We start from the raw sequence: 17,541 nt of genomic DNA on the forward strand, positions 1-17,541 counted from the left end.
CATTAAATTCTAGAACTTTGACTTTAATCTTTGGAGAACAGCATTAGTGATATCTTATTTTTATAAGAATAAATATGGCCCATATTAAATTTATAGAACTTGTGATATCTCACACTTCATTACACAGCCAGCCTGAACATTAAGTATTTTAAAAATGATTGAACACTCATTGACTATTTTGTAAACATTATAAACACACATATATAGTGTGAATTAATAATGAGTATTTCAATTTTAGTATACCAGTTTTAAAATTATATGTTCTTAATTTACTCTCATTCTCTTAGTTTAATTTATTGAAAAGCCATCATCCATTTTGGGTATTTTGACCCTGTTTTCCTTTGGAATCAAGTAGGAAAAAAAGTTGTAATATTCTTGGTTTTTAGGATAGAATTTCCAATATCAAAACTTAAGTCTGGTATTTATTTGTTTTAGTCATTTACAGGGTGGTATAATCTCCATATATTTTATTTTTTTTTTTTTTTTTTTTTTTTATTTTTTGGTTCAGTTGAACTTTTTTTTTTTTATTTTTTTTTTTATTTTTTTTTTTAATCCATATATTTTACAAAAGAAAATGTTTTCTATTAAATGCATGGTAACCTACAGAGAAACCTCAACTGTGAAGAATTTGGTTATCTTGAAAGTTTACCTATTTGATACCATGCTGAAAAAATGGAAAACCCCCAGCTTAGTCGAATAAAATTACATAGGATATTCACTCAGAGGCTTTGTATTTTTATTAGATAAATAATTTTAATAAGGTAGTCTTTTTCAGATTTCTAAATTTACATGAAATTAATAGAAAAGATACTTAGTGCAAACATAATGCTGAGCGGTTCCAGTGAATCAGTCTTTTTTAACAAAAGATATGATCAATATCAAACAAACAGAAATAAAGGAAGAAAAGAGGAAGGCAAAGGAGGAAGGAAAGGAAGATGGTAACCAATATAAAAGACATTTTTGCATTTTTGTCATGCAAAATTTTGTCATTTTGTCATGACTTTTTTCCCTAAAGGAATAAAAGTTTTGTTGTAATTAGTCTTCCATCTTTATGTCTTCCTTCCACACTCCACATAGTCACTGCTGTATATACATTGATATGTATACTTTATGCGCATCGTTTTGGAGTTTTACTAAAAATGTAAATGTGTCATAGAATAGAATAGTCGCTCAGTCATGTCCGATTCTTTGCAACCCCATATCTGTAGCTTGCCAGGCTCCTCTGCCCATGAAATTCTCCAGGCAAGAAAATGAGTGAGTAGCCATTCCCTTCTCCAGGGGATCTTCCTGACCCAGAGATCAAACCCAGGTCTCCTGCATTGCTGACAGATTCTTTACCTTCCAAGCCACTAGAGAAGCCCAAATGTATCATGTGTATACACAATTTGTACTCTTTAAATCTTATATTTGTTCAGTTTATACAAGCTATTCTTCCTGTAAAAAAATTAGGTATTACAGGCTACCCTAATCCTACTTTTCTCCTCAGAGGTTAAATGTGAGTTCTTCCAGGCTTTTTCCTATGATTTACATTATATGTTATTTACAAAAACTACAAAACACACGTTCTTTTGTATTATACATACCATTTCTAAACTTGCTTTTTTCCCTTTCACTGAATGTTATGTCTTGGAGCTTTCACCATGTCAGCATAGAGAGCTGTATCCCAACTCTATTCTTTTACACTGAGGTAGAGGACACTTATTATTTGGTTGTACCATGATTTATTCTGCCATTCCTCATTGAAGAAGCTTTAGGTTGCTCTTATTTCTCAGCTTTATAAGCAGTGTTTTATAAAGCCCTTTCTGGTCGTCTTTATGTCTCGATGGCAAGTACTAGAAACCAGAATTGCTGGGTTATTGGACATACGTGTGTTGTGTGTTTCTTTGTTGTTGTCAGGTTGTGCCCTCTAGACTGGCTTTGCCTCATTATACTCCCTGTCTTGCTAATGATCATTTACTTTTTTTTCTTCCATAGGCCTTATTAGCATTGGGCATCAGTAAGTCTGTTCAGACACCGGATCCTACTCATCCGTAAGGACTCTGTCTATTATGTTTTCATTTGTTTTGGCAGTAAGTCGTCGAATTATAGATATGTCCTGAAGTTTTATATACCTGCAGCTTTGTGTTAAAGAGTTGGTCCTTCTGCTGTAGTATCTAAAATGCAGGATTCAACTGCTTTGTCAAAGTAAATTCAAGGTCTAATTTGAAAATGGAGTTCAAATTATTTTTATTCTTTGCAATGTAACATAAAGATCTTGTCCTCTTTGTATTTGATAATTAATAACAAAGCACATATTTTGATCTTGGAGTTGTTTTATTTGGTCAAAGGAAATACATATATTTCACGTTTGGACTAATAGGCCACTCTTAAATTTTAATGATAATTTTCTATTAAATTCATGCTTAATATATTTTAATCCCCTTATTGTCATTTGGAGATAGTATTCTGTTAATGTTTCAAAATGACTTATTTTTAAAAGAAATGTGCTCTTTAGCACATATTGTTTTGAATTATATTAGTTATTTGATACAAAGACTTGCTACTGCTTCTATTAATATAACCAGGTAAAATTTTTGGATTCTACGTGTATTTTTTTCTTTTTTTAACAGGCTTTGGTAATAGGATTTGAGCAATCAAATTTGCCTTAAGGCAAAAGAAGTACACTTTTATTTCTGTATAGGAGTCGGCCTCTGTGCTTTATATATCTTGAAATCCAGACACTCCTGTTTTCTTATAAAAGCATATTTTGAGTATCCTGTAACTGTCAGTAAGCTTTTATATGCCAAAAATTTTAAAACAGGGTGAAATTGAAAATTTTTAGGTGTGTAGCTTTCATAAGATATTTTCAACAATCTACTTTAGTGCTGCCTGATAGAATTTTTTATAATAATAGGAGTATTTATGTATATCTATTCAGTATGTTAGTCACTAGCTACATGTGGCTGTTGAGCACTGGAAATGTGGCAGGTGCAATTGAAGAATTATGTTAAAATTTTATTTAGTTTTACTTAATTTACATTTAAATAGTCTATGTAGCTAGTGACATTGGATAATGCAGATCTACATACTTTAAAATTTCGGTAAGAATATACAAATTCCTTGAAAACACATAAAATGAAAGTAATGCTATTTACTTTAGATCTTAAGTTATCTTAAATATATATAGTCTATCTGTGGGAAAAACTTTAGAAGAATGTTAATTTTTCTAAATCAAGCTTATAGAACACTGTCACATCTATAAACTGATAATTTCCTATGGTAAGATTACATATTTGCAAAGGAATTAAAAAAACAATTTTAATTAAGATTCCAAGCAAGAATACTGGAGTGGGTTACCATATCCTACTTTAGAGGATCTCCCCAACCCAGGTATTGAACCTGTGTCTCTTGCATCTCCTGTATTGATAGGCAGATCCTTTACCTCTGTACCACCTGGGAAGCCCTTTTAAATTAAGAACTCTTATTTAAATTTGCATCTACTCTAGGGGTACCATGTTTGAATTTGGGGGTTAATCTCCCAGAAACTTTTGTATGAATGAGTGATTCTTTCCCTCTCATATTATCTCATATTTTTAAATTTATTACTCACTATTTTATTGGTACATACAGTACTACAAAGTAATGCACATGTTGACCAAAGACTCTTAAAGAATAATTGTGACTTAACAAAAAAATTGTCACCAAAACACCCAGAAAACTGAAGCTCTTAGTCTTTTAATAATAGTAGTGAGTTACTGTGTGTTAAATTCTACAGAATCCACAAAAAATATCTAGCATCAAATTATAGGTAATATAAATTATGTAAGATAGTATTTAATTAGAAACTTCATTACAAGGAAATTGAAATGTTACCCTGTTCATTAAACATTTGACTACATTAAAAAAAATAAAATGTATCTGTTTGTGGTATTTAAGAGTAAAGTTGCTGTAGTAAATCAAAGCAAATTATAAGAAAGAGGGATTAGCCAAAACCTGAATTAAATCATATTCACTTTACTTTTATATAGTTTCAAAGATCTTGCAGTTTTTTCCACTTTATATGTTATTTTCTGATTAGATTTGAGTTTGGCACTTACCTTTTACTCAACTATAAAATCATAACATCTTGATGTTGTAAGAGGCTTTTTTTCATTGAACTATTAAACATATTTTGGAAGGAAATAATTTGTATTTCTTGTAAACTATTTGTTTTTAATTTTTCAGGTATGGATTTTCAAATATGCGCTATATTGCTTCACTAATTAGTGGTGTTGGTATATTCATGATGGGCGCAGGATTATCTTGGTACCATGGAATCATGGGATTGCTCAATCCTCAACCAATAGAATCTCTTCTATGGGTAATTTTCTCCTTCCCTGCCCCCTCAATGTTAAAGCAATATGAAATAACAGTTAAGTACAGTAGAATACCTTTGTTATATTAATGTTAAAGATTGGGACCAAATATACCTTCTTGACTGAAATATAGGATTATATTACACATACACACACCTGTATGTGTGTTTTAGGATGTGACTGAACCTGACCTCTAAATCCATATGATTCAATGATGTTGAGCAAGAGTATCTCTTTAGGTACAGTTGTTAAGCACTGTATCCTTGGTTAAAATTTTAGACAGATCTATTAATTTCTGCTGTTACTAAGAGCAGAAAGGCCAGAAGACCTCTGTTCAGTTTTAGTACTAAGAATAACCTGTCAGTAGTTAAAATATCCATTCCCTCGTAACAGTCATATGTTACAATTTTTCTTAACATTAAAGCCTCTTCTTTCCCACGTTCTGGTCGGAACCCTACATGGGAGAATGGGAGTGTGGTTCCCTTCTGTGTTTTTTCACCCAAGGGCCTGTCCTCTTCTCTCCTGCTCCCTAGGCTGCCTCTGGCAGCACTGAAGGTAGAGATAAGGGACAGAAAAGTACCGCGCTGCGGGTACCAGCACCACCTTGCACTGGTGTCTGCTGGCCTTCGTAGGAACCTAAAGCTGTCTTTTTTCTTCTCATGGGAACTTGTTGGAGATTACCCTGCTCGGCAGCTGTGACCATAGCTCCCCTGATGAGTGCAGATTGGTCATGTGGCAGCCCTGTCAGCTTTTGTATCTCATGGTGTAGTTCCAGACTATTTCTGCTGATATTGCCAGTAAGATTCAGTGGAAGGAGCCTAAAATTGAGATAGGAAAACCTGTATTCTAGTTCTTATTTCAATACTCTCCATATACTCAAGCAAATCACGTAGTTTGGGAAATCTTAACTTTCCTTAACAGGATGAGGAGAACATTAAAGTGGGTTCAGAATTTTTAAACCTTTATTTCAGGGAAGGCTGGGGTTCCAAAAATTCTATATTTGAATTTTTAAATTTTATATAAAATTTGTCATTTGAATTTCATATAAAACTTTAAAAAAATCTGTGTTATTTCTTTCTGTATGTCTTGGACTAATGCTCAAAGCTGTTTTTGATAGTTCAGTTCAGTTGCTCAGTTGTGTCCAACTTTTTGTGACCGCATGAACTGCAGCACGCCAGGCTTCCCTGTCCATCACCAACTCCCGGAGTTTACCCAAACTCATGTTCATTGAGTTGGTGATGCCGTCCAACCGTCTCATCATCTGTTCTCCCCTTCTCCTCCTGCCCCCAATCTCCCACAGCATCAGGGTCTTTTCAAATGAGTCAGCTCTTCACATCAGGTGGCCACACTATTGGAGTTTCAGCTTCAGCATCAGGTTGGATCTCCTTGCAGTCCAAGGGACCCTCAAGAGTCTTCACCAGCACCACAGTTCAAAAGCATCGATTCTTTGGCGCTCAGCTTTCTTTTATAGTCCAACTCTCACATCCATACATGACTGCTGGAAAAAACATGGCTTTGACTAGACAGACCTTTGTTGGCAAAGTAATGTCTCTGCTTTTGAATATGCTATCTAGGTTGGTCATAACTTTCCTTCCAAGGAGTAAGTGTCTTTTAATTTCATGGCTGCAGTCACCACCTGCAGTGATTTTGGAGCCCCCCAAAATAAAGTCTGACACTGTTTCCATTGTTTCCCCATCTATTTGCCATGAAGTGATGGGACCAGATGCCATGATCTTAGTTTTTCAAATGTTGAGTTTCAAGCCAACTTTTTCACTCTCTTCCTTCACTTTCATCAAGAGCCTTTTTAGTTCTTCTTCACTTTCTGCCATAAGGGTGGTGTCATCTCCATATCTGAGGTTATAGATATTTCTCCTGGCAATCTTGATACCAGCTTGTGCTTCATCCAGTTCTGCATTTCTCATGATGTACTCTGCACATAAGTTAAATAAACAGGGTAATAATATACAGCCTTGATGTACTCCTTTCCCGATTTGGAACTAGTCTGTTGTTCTGTGTCCAGTTCTAACTGTTGCTTCCTGACCTGCATACAGATTTGTAAGGAAACAGGTCGGGTGATCTGATATTCCTATCTCTTTCAGAATTTTCCACAGTTTATTGTGATCCACACAGTTAAAGGCTTTGCCATAGTCAATAAAGCAGAAATAGATGTTTTTCTGGAACTCTCTTGCTTTTTCGATACAGCGGATATTGGTAATTTGATCTCTGGTTCCTCTGCCTTTTCTAAAATCAGCTTGAATATTTGGAATTTCACTGTTCACATATTGCGGAAGCCTGGCTTGGAGAATTTTGAGCATTACTTTACTAGCGTGTGAGATGAGTGCAATTGTGTGGTAGTTTGAGCATTCTTTGGTATTACCTTTGGGATTGAAATGAAAACTGACCTTTTCCAGTCCCTGTGGCCACTGCTGAGTTTTCCAAATTTGCTGGCATATTGAGTGCAGCACTTTTACAGCATCATCTTTTAGGATTTAAAATAGCTCAACTGAAAATTCCATCATCTCCACTAGCTTTGGTCTTAGTGATGCTTCTTGATATCTTTATCTAATTCAAGAGTGTCTGGGATTGTAAGGAAAATGGTATTCTCTTCCTCCCCCAAATTGATTACTGTGTATAACTGCTGATCCATCTGAATCAGGACTGAGAAAGAATTCTCTTGGTACTGGGCATGGAAACAAAATTAAGAAATAACTGGGTATGGTTGTGGATCATACCATATCGACAGCCCTGGATTTCAAATGTTTGTGTTCATTTTGAAGTTCAAAAGCTTTTTTTTTTTACCAGTTAAGTAATAATTCTTTTGTATCATGTGTGAACTTAGGTCATGGTATAACATTCTACTGTGTGTGTATATTACTCTTCCAGGTATTAAAAAATGAGATAGTCATCAAATTTTAACTCGTTTCTTCTTATGAAGACACCATGTGTCTCATTGTCCTCATTTGAACTATTTCCCATCAAAATCCTTATCTGATTAGGACTGATGTTTCCTTCCATTAAGCTTATGCATGGACTGTTATAATTCTTTAGTGAAATATTAACTTATGCTTTATTTTAATATTTATTTCCTAGGCATACTGTATTTTAGCGGGATCATTAGTATCTGAAGGAGGTACGTACTATCCCAGGATTTTGTTATTGTTAATAATCTATAATCCATTTTTATAGTTTGCCATTAATAATAAGTTCTCTTGGTTAAAGAAAACTGTAGAAATAGGAATAAAGTTTTGTCTCCTTTGAGGGAGGAAATTCTTTGTATAGTATACTATGTTGATTCCTGTAATGGATGGGGCCAAATTTGGAAAAGCTTTTTTGTTCTTGTTCTTAATTATCATATCATAATGCTCAGAACATTTGAAATGGAGTATAAATGCATAACTATATAGTGAGTTTTAAGAATCAGGCTTTAGTAATGTTAACCTGGCAAGACTGTCCCTTTTTGCAGAACAAGTATTTTTTAAGTTTTTGGAAGTTTCAGCTATAGCAGTAATATGACAGAGAAGTGCTAATACCATGCATGAAACTGGCTCATCTGCTGCTCTACTTATAGTATGTTTACTTCTGAAACATTGTCATTTTCTATGCATTATCCCTTCATCTTTGACAGTCTTGTGAAATGTTGATAATACCACCTGCCTCAAAAGGTTGGGAGTCTCAAAAGTAATTGTGCTTAGTGTGGTACCTGACAACTAATAGTTGTCTAATAAATTAAGGCTGTTGTGACGGTAATGATATTTAAATTATGGTAGCTAAAAATATGGGATTCATTTTATTATAATGATTAACTGGAGTTCTTGATAATGGCTAGTTTAATATAGAACTTTTCCTTATTGACAGCTCTTAGATAGCATTAAAGCATTGTGCCTATTTATCTATCTTTTGAGATGCCATCTTTAAAGTTTGGAAGCATGAAGTTTCTTCCATCTGATATGAGTGCTTTTCTTTCAGCAACACTTCTTGTTGCTGTAAATGAGCTTCGTAGGAGTGCTCGGGCCAAAGGAATGTCATTTTACAAGTATGGTATGTACTTTAGAAACGTAGGTGTATTATATCATCATCTTTATTTGCCTAAAATCACCGAGTACTGTTGCTTTGTTCCACATAGATGTGTACAAAATATATCTCAGTGTCTTCCCTATATGGCTCTTACTTATGTATTAGCTCTTTTAAAAAGAAAAATGTAGTGTAATTTGATTAGGAGTGCTTTATGTTTGGATTTAACTTATGTGGACTTCAGTATTTCTGTGTATGCTTATGTAACTTGAGAAAGTAATCTGACTTTAAATATCAGTTATTGTTAACATTTAAATCAAGTAACTATGTTTATATTGAACAGTTTTAAAAGTCAGGATCTCATACATTTTTAATTTTTTTTTTTATGGCCATTGGGCACAACTTGTGGGATTTCAGTTCCCCAGGAAGGGATTTAACCTGGGCCATAGCAGTGAAAGCCTATAATCCTAGCCACTAGGGAACTCCCTTTTAATTCAAATTAAGTTAAATTAATGGACATTTTATGTTACCTGATAATATCAAATTAAGATTTCAAAAGTTTCTTTTCTTGTCTCTACCCCAATGACTAAGTAATGGAAAGTCGTGATCCTAGTACAAATGTTATATTACTGGAGGATACTGCAGCAGTGTTGGGAGTGACAATAGCAGCCACTTGTATGGGCCTAACCTCCATAACAGGTAAATATTTCTCAGATTACAGGTGATTTATTTGTACTACTTAAATAATCCTTTAATATGTGGGAATTTTCCTTTATATCATTGAAAAAATTTAAACCAATAATAGATTGTTAAATGTGAATTTCATACTAACCATTTGTATAAGACAAATAAGACAATAAAATTAGTTAGAAATTTCTCTTAGAAGTAAAGAAAGCTGCTAATAGAGCATTTCTGTAATGCTCTAAACCTTTCTAGCTGTGACTTAGAAATAATTACACAACTGTTCAGAGCTTTTAAATTCTTTATGTGTAGAGATATTGGTAATACTTGTCCTAGTGACCTTACAGGTTTGAGATAATATATGAGAGAGAACTTTAATAAACTCTAAAGTTTAAAGTAAATATACATTGTGGCTCATCCATTTGTCTTTTTCCACTATTAGTGCCAATAATAACTGCTCTTGCTTTCCTGTTTCCTTGATTCTTTAGTTGCTTCCATCCTCATTCTGACAGCTAGTTAAATGTTTTGAAGGCCAGTGCAGCACAGGTGAATAAGAAGACAGAAAAACCATTTTATTTTTATTTTCTAAATAAACGAACCAATTATTATGAAGAAACTCAATTTGTGAGGTTGCAGTTCTCTTGGAACGGTATTTCCATTCTTCCCTGTTTGTCCTAGCATATTTAAAATAATTTTTGGTAATGAGTTTCCACCGTTTGCAGTATTAACATAGTCTGAAGTATGAATAGATTTTTCTCATTTTGAATGTACGTATTGAGACTAAACCATCATTTTCTGATGTACACTATAATCCAAAATACTCCTAAATGTTTTGATTGTTTTTCTAGTTGACCTTACCATTTTAGACACTTTATAGACATAAATAATTTCTTAGCAAAATGTCAGGCTTAAGGAAAGTATGACTTGATGAACAGGTCAACTTTTAATAGAGGGGTAGGATGGGATCAAGGGTGGGAGGGAGGTTCCTAGGGAAGGGCATATATATACTTATGGCTAATTCATGTTGTTGTATGGCAGAAACCAATACAACATTGTAAAGCAATTTTCCTCCAGTTAAAAATAAATTTAAAAAAAAACAAGATTGAAAAAAAACAAGATAAAGAAAGATCTCTATCAAGTCTGTTTTATTATATCCTTCATTAAAAAGTTTCACCTTAATTTTTATTTAATTACTTAAGTCATTTACATTAAATGACATGCCAGGAAATAAGATATTTTCCAGCTAATAATTCTGTTCATTACTATTGTAATTCAGTTATTAATAATGTATATTTGAAAATAAAAATAATTAAGTTTAGATTTCTAAAGAATAGCAGTATTTGATTTGAAACTCTGTAATTACAAACTTCCTAATGGATTATATTTTACAAGTGGATCATATTTGTATACTTTAGTAGTACAAAATAAGTCATCCCTTTTTAGTGTTGTATTTTGACTACATGTTAATAAAACTAATGTAAATTGAGGTTTTCTTTTAGTAAAACATGTATATTTTATCAAGCATTAAGGTAATTTAATACTGACATTTGATCTATGAAATAAAAGGCTTAATTACGAAAACCTTGTATGTAAAATTTATTATAAAGATTTAAAGTATAATATTTATTGATACATTCATAGATAATAAGTCAACTCTAATTGGTTCTGGAAGAGAATATAGCCCTAATAACCTAAAGGCAAACTTTACAATCAGAATCATCTGGAGGTATTGGGAAGGCATAGAATGCTAGACCCCTGCTGCAGATTTCTGATTTAGAAGGTCTTGAGCGAGACCTGAGAATTTGCATTATTACCCACATTATCTAGTGATGCTGATGCTGCTACTGGTCATAGGACTGCATTTTGAGAACCACTGCTTTAAGGTAGCCATTAGATGCAAATGAACTTCCATTTTCTTTCTGCTTTCTTTTTATATATCTAAGAATGTTACTACCTATGTATCATTCTTGGTTGAAAGAGATAAAAGTGCCTCATACATATTTTTTTTATGGCTTAAATCTTGCACAGAATCTTTGTGAGACAAAACACAAATTTTTTTTTAGCTGTTGACCCTACAATTATTTTGTCAACTAGGAAAAGTGCTACCGACATAACAAAAAAGAAGTGGACCCTTTATTACTTTAGTATATATATCATGTCTCTAATTTGAAAATGCTCTGAACCCTAACCCATGTAACCAGGTGCAAGTAATGGATCATAAGTAATTAAACTGCATAATACTCCCATGCAGCAAGTTGTAGCATTCTTATTTTGTAGAATAGTAAAACTATTAGGAAAAAGTAATTAAAGGAATTAGGAATGAATTTCAAGTCCCTTGATTTACTAATTCAGCTTCTTTGCTCCCTAAAGCTCACTGAAATAGAACATGTTAATTTACTGACTTCTTATGTGCTTTTATTTAGGGAACCCACTGTATGACAGCCTGGGTTCTTTGGGTGTGGGCACCCTATTAGGCGTGGTCTCAGCATTCCTCATCTACACTAACACAGAAGCACTCTTAGGGCGATCCATCCAGCCAGAACAAGTACAACGGCTTACTGAACTCCTGGAGAACGATCCATCAGTAAGGTCAGTTTATTCCAGTGATGCTGTTAAAGTTTACAGAAATAAATTAAGAAATAGAAATGCTTGTTTTATAAGTTCTTCCAAAAGAGGTTTTGAATCCCTAGCCGTCAGAACTTTTTACTCTATTACTTTGCAGCATTGCAACCTTATAAGAAAGCAAGTGAAAACATTTAGCAAACTCCTTGAATTTCCTTTTAAATTTTGTATATTTTTAATTTTTCTAAAAATAAGGAACAGTTATATCATATAATGGGAATAGAAGTTTGCTAAGTATTTGCCTCTTCAATGTGGAAGCACTTATATGAAATCTTCATATTTATATTTGCCTTATATTTGTATTATAATTACAAATTGAATATGTATTTTTTAAAATTTATTTGACTGCACTGGGTCTTACTTAGAGCATGTGAAGTCTAGTTCCCAGACCAGGACTGAACTTGGGACCCCTGCATTGGGAGCTTGGAGTCTTAGCCACTGGACCACCAGGGAAGTCCCCACAAATTGAATATATTGAACTTAAAAGATTTTTATTCATTGGGATATGACTACCAAATTGAATATAATTTATACTTTTTTTTTAGTGTAGACATCTTATTTTAGCTTATTTTAAATATTTTTCCTTATATTTATCGTTAAATGATAAAGAGTTGAAGATTTAAGAGAATCAGCAGAGAGAAAGTGTTCTCATAGAACTTAGTGAACTTAAGCAGTAGTGTAGTTTCAGAGTGAAGGGGAAGGAACAATCCTTTAAAATTCTAATTTTCTACTAACCTATACACACACACACATATTTAAGAATGTGTCTTGTGTTAAAATTTTTAAGTTCAGTCTTTTAACAATGACCTCTATATCTGTATCACTAGAACAAATGAGTATGTGATTACTATATTTATATTCTAAGCCCTACATGTTTATTCTTAAAAAGTAGTTACCTACTAGATCAAATTAGAAGTTGAGCACTTTTAGAATCAATGCTAGGCTTAGTGACTTCATGTTATATTCTCCATATTAATATCCTTTTCTTGTGATGTCTTTTGTCTGCTTTTAGTATCATGGTAATACTGACTTTATAAAATGAGTTGGGAAGTGTTTCCTCTTCTCTTCTAGTCTTTTTTAATGAGTTTGTAAAAAAAATTTGTTATAATTTCTTTAAATTTTCGGTGCAATTCAGCAGTGATGCCATCTGGGATGGGCTTTCTGCTTGGTCAGTTTTTGATTACTGGCTCTATCTCTTGTTACACGTTTATTCGATTGTCTGTTTCATCTTGTGTCAGTTTCAGCAGTTTGTGTCTTTCTAGAAATTTGTCCATTACTTCTAAGTTATCTAATTTGTTGGTACAGCTGTTCCTGGTTTCCTTTGTATTTCCTTTTATTTCTTTAGGATTGGTAGTAATGTCTCCTCTTTCATTTCTGATTCTGGTAAGTTAAGTGTTGTTTATTTTTTTTTCTTGGTCAGTCCAGCTAAAGATTTATCAATTTTCTTGGTCTTTTCAGAGGACTAACTTTTGGTGTAATTGATTTTCTGTCGCTTTTTCTATTTCTTGAATCCTGCTCAAATCTGTATTATTTCCGTCCTTCTGTTTGATTTACGTTTAGTATTGATTTAGGTTTGCTCTTTTTTCAGTGTCTCAAGATGGTACGTTAAGTTTTTTTTATCTGATATCCATCTTCTTTGTTTAATATAGGCTTTTACAGTTATAAATTTCCTTCTAAGTACTGCTTTCACTTCATCCTATAAATTTTATTATCTTGTGTCTTAATTTTCATTTACTTCAAAGTATTTTCTAATTTCACTTTAGATTTCTTCTTTGACCATTGGTTGGTTAGTAGTGTGTGGTTTAATTTCTCGAATGTCTTTGTTACTTCTTATTTCATTCCATTGTGGTTGTCAGGTACTCTTTTTTTATTATTTCTGTCCTTTTGAATTTACTCAGCTTTATTTTATAGGCTAACATATGATCTGTCTTGGATAATGTTCCATGTGTACTTGAGGATGTTTATTCTACTATTGTAAGGAGTGTTATGTAGATGTCTGTAAGATTTGGTTGGTTTATACTGCTCAAGTTTTCTATTTCCCTATTGATCCTCTTGCCTTTGTTGTTTTCTCCATTATTGAAAGTAGGATATTGAAGTCCCCTATTATTGTTGTTGAATTACCTATTTCTCCTTTCATTTCTGACAATTTTTACTTCATGTATTTTGGCACCCATTTGTTAGGAATAATGTGTTTATAATTTGCATATGTTTTTTATAATTAAACTCTAGGAAAGAACTGTAAATGGAAAAATTGTGACCAATTTGAAATTTCCTGAAAAGTGCTGCACTCAATATGTCAGCAAATTTAGAAAACTCAGCAGTGGCCACAGGACGGGAAAAGGTCCATTTTCATGCCTATCCCAAAGAAAGGCAATTCCAAAGAACGCTCAAACTACCGCACAATTGCACTCATCTCACACGCTAGCAAAGTAATGCTCAAAATTCTCCAACCCAGGCTTTAGCAATATGTGAACCATGAACTTCCAGATGTTCAAGGTGGTTTTAGAAAGGCAGAGGAACCAGAGATCAAATTGCCAACATCCGCTGGATCATCGAGAAAGCAAGATAGTTCCAAAAAACATCTATTTCTGCTTTATTGACTGTGCCAAAGCCTTTGACTGTGTGGATCACAATAAACTGTGGACAATTCTGAAAGAGATGGGAATACCAGACCACCTGACCTGCCTCTTGAGAAACTTGTATGCAGGTCAGGAAGCAACAGTTAGAACTAGACATGGAACAACAGACTGGTTCCAAATAGGAAAAGGAATACGTCAAGGCTGTATATTGTCACCCTGCTTATTTGACTTATATGCAGAGTACATCATGAGAAACGCTGGGCTGGAGGAAGCACAGGCTGGAATCAAGATTGCCAAGAGAAATATCAATAATCTCAGATATGCAGTGACACCACCCTTATGGCAGAAAGGGAAGAAGAACTAAAGAGGCTCTTCATGAAAGTGAAAGAGGAGAGTGAAAAAGTTGGCTTAAAGCTTGACATTCACAAAACTAAGATCATGGCATCCAGTCCCATCACTTCATGGCAAATAGATGGGGAAACAGTGGAAACAGTGGCTGATATTTTTCTAGGCTCCAAAATCACTGCAGATGGTGATTGCAGCCATGAAATTAAAAGATGCTTACTCCTTGGAAGGAATGTTAGACCAACATAGACAGCATATTAAAGAGCAGAGACCTTACTTTGCCAACAAAGGTCTGTCCAGTCAAAGCCATGGTTTTTCCAGGAGTCATGTATGGATGTGAGAGTTGGACTATAAAGAAAGCTGAGTGCCAAGGAATTGATGCTTTTGAACTGGGGTGTTGGAGAAGACTCTTGAGAGTCCCTTGGACTTCAAGGAGATCCAACCAGTCCACCCTAAAGGAGATCAGTCCTGGGTGTTCATCAGTCCTGGCCTGATGTTGAAGCTGAAACTCCAGTACTTTGGCCACCTAATGCGAAGAGCTGACTCATTTGAAAAGACGCTGATGCTGGGAAAGATTTGAGGGCAGGAGGAGAAGGGGACAACAGATGATGAGATGGTTGGAAGGCATCACCTACACAATGGACATGGGTTTGGGTGGACTCCGGGAATTGGTGATGGACAGGGAGGCCTGGTGTGCTGCAGTTCATGGGGTCACAAAGAGTTGGACACCACTGAGTGAACTGAACTGAAATAGTGAAGATCAGTAGATTAAATTGCTGGAAAAATAAATGTCAGTATTTCAGAAAGTTTATATGATTTTTAAAGCAGTGTATTAGTTATCTCTATTGCTCTGTGACAAATTACCCCACAACTTTGTGATTTAATACACCATTTATTGCCTCACAGCTTCTATGGATCAGGAATCTGAGCACAGTTTACCTGGGTCTCTACTCTAGGGTTTCTCACATGTTGCAGTTAAGGTGTTGACTGAGACTTGTCATCTCCTGGGGAAGGATCAGCTTCTAAGCTTACTCCCACAGTTATTAACAGAATTTAGTTCCCTTGCCATGTGGAACTCTCTAACATGGCAGTTTGCTTAATCAAAGTATGTAAATAGAGAAGTCAATAGATATTGAGTGTGGACAAGATAAAAGTCACAGATCAGTCATCTGATCTTGAAATGACACCTCATCATCTTGCCATATTCTTTTGGTTAGGAGCAAATCACCAGGGGGTAGCCTGCATTGAAAGAGACAGGGTTATACAAGGGCCTGAGCACAGGAGGAGAGGTTCGCTGGAACCATGATAAACATTGCCTATCACAGTTTTCTATCTGCAGTTAAGATATATAAATAACTAAGAATATAAGGGAAAAGTATATCAGAATATTTTTACTAACTGCTGTTTAATTTTAGTCACGTCATGAGTATTTTAAATTGTTAAGACTGAGGTACGCTTTTCTAAAATGAATAAATTGTATAGCCTCTTACAAATCTGGACAAGTTCTGTTTCAATTTGGACATATATAACTTTATAAATATTCAGCCATTAATTCTTATTTTCATCTCTACATCTTTATTCATATGGATGAAGAATTTTAGACTCTGTGGTATCTTGCCTAAGATCTCTCAGGCAGATGTTTTAAGAGTTCTTGGTGCCTCATTTAGGCTTGTTTTCCCAGTAGAAAATCTCAGTGTCCTTAGAATTCAGAGGGTTTTTATTTTCCTATGTATCCTGTAAAGAAAAGATATTATAGTGATTACCATAGAAAGAAGGAATTTATCAATAGTGTTCTAGGGAAGATTGATGCCTAGGATTAGGGCAAGAAGGATAAAAATCAGTTACGCTTGAGCATCTGCTTCCTTTTCTGGAAGGCAGAATGGTATAATGGAAAGGCCACTAGGTTTGGATATCTAAAGGTCTGGGGTGAGGCCTGGCTCTACTGTTGACTAGATAAATTACCTTAGACAGGTCTCATATCCCTCTGGGACTCTTTTATCTAGAAATTAAACATGCCACCTTAATCTACTTTATAAATGTCATTGATTAAATGCCTGCTGTGTAATTGGTACCATATTAAACATTTTATATATCTTGGTTCATTATTTCCCACATCCATCCTGTTCAGTACAGTTCAGTCGCTCAGTTGAGTGTCACTCTTTGCGACTCCATGAACCGCAGCACGCCAGGCCTCCCTGTCCATCACCAGTTCCCGGAGTTTACCCAAACTCATGTCCACTGAGTCAGTGATGCCATCCAACCATCTCATCCTCTGTCGTCCCCTTCTCCTCCTGCCCCCAATCATTCCCAGAATCAGGGTCTTTTCAAATGAGTCAGCTCTTCACATTAGGTGGCCAAAGTATTGGAGTTTCAGCTTCAACATCAGTCCTCCCAATGAACACCCAGGACTGAACTCCTTTAGGGTGGACTGGTTGGATCTCCTTGCAGTCCAAGGAACTCTCAAGAGTCTTCTCCAACACCGCAGTTCAAAAGCATCAATTCCTTGGCACTCAGCTTTCTTTATAGTCCAACTCTCACATCCGTACATGACTCCTGGGAAAACCATGGCTTTGACTAGACCTTTGTTGGCAAAGTAACGTCTCTGCTTTTTAATATGCTGTCTATGTTGGTCTAACTTTCCTTCCAAGGAATCAGCATCTTTTAATTTCATGGCTGCAGTCACCGTCTGCAGTGATTTTGGAGCCCAGAAAAATAAAGTCAGCCACTGTTTCCACTGTTTCCCCATCTATTTGCCATGAAGTGATGGGACTGGATGCCATGATCTTAGTTTTCTGAATGTTGAGCTTTAAGCCAACTTTTTCACTCTTCTCTTTCACTTTCATGAAGAGCCTCTTTAGTTCTTCTTCCCTTTCTGCCATAAGGGTGGTGTCATTGCATATCTGAGGTTATTAATATTTCTCCCAGCAATCTTGATTCCAGCATGTGCTTCTTCCAGCCCAGCGTTTCTC

General features: G+C 34.8%; 1 protein-coding gene across 9 annotated transcripts in view; it reads left to right on the forward strand.

Moving 5' to 3' along the window:
* Positions 1-17,541, forward strand: part of SLC30A9 (solute carrier family 30 member 9) — an 80,654-nt gene that overhangs the window by 48,190 nt on the left and 14,923 nt on the right. For 5 of the 9 annotated variants that reach the window (XM_060417061.1, XM_060417059.1, XM_060417060.1 and 2 more), the window contains 6 exons: positions 1,975-2,030; positions 4,204-4,390; positions 7,425-7,464; positions 8,301-8,372; positions 8,937-9,044; positions 11,450-11,615. In XM_060417061.1, coding sequence (XP_060273044.1) covers positions 1,975-2,030; positions 4,204-4,390; positions 7,425-7,464; positions 8,301-8,372; positions 8,937-9,044; positions 11,450-11,615 — 629 coding nt within the window. The remainder of the gene's footprint in view (positions 1-1,974; positions 2,031-4,203; positions 4,391-7,424; positions 7,465-8,300; positions 8,373-8,936; positions 9,045-11,449; positions 11,616-17,541) is intronic. The other 4 variants (XM_004009795.6, XM_060417063.1, XM_060417065.1 and 1 more) reach the window with 1 other exon arrangement.

This window comes from Ovis aries, chromosome 6, assembly GCF_016772045.2.
Source record: "Ovis aries strain OAR_USU_Benz2616 breed Rambouillet chromosome 6, ARS-UI_Ramb_v3.0, whole genome shotgun sequence".
Taxonomy (NCBI): Eukaryota; Metazoa; Chordata; class Mammalia; order Artiodactyla; family Bovidae; genus Ovis; species Ovis aries.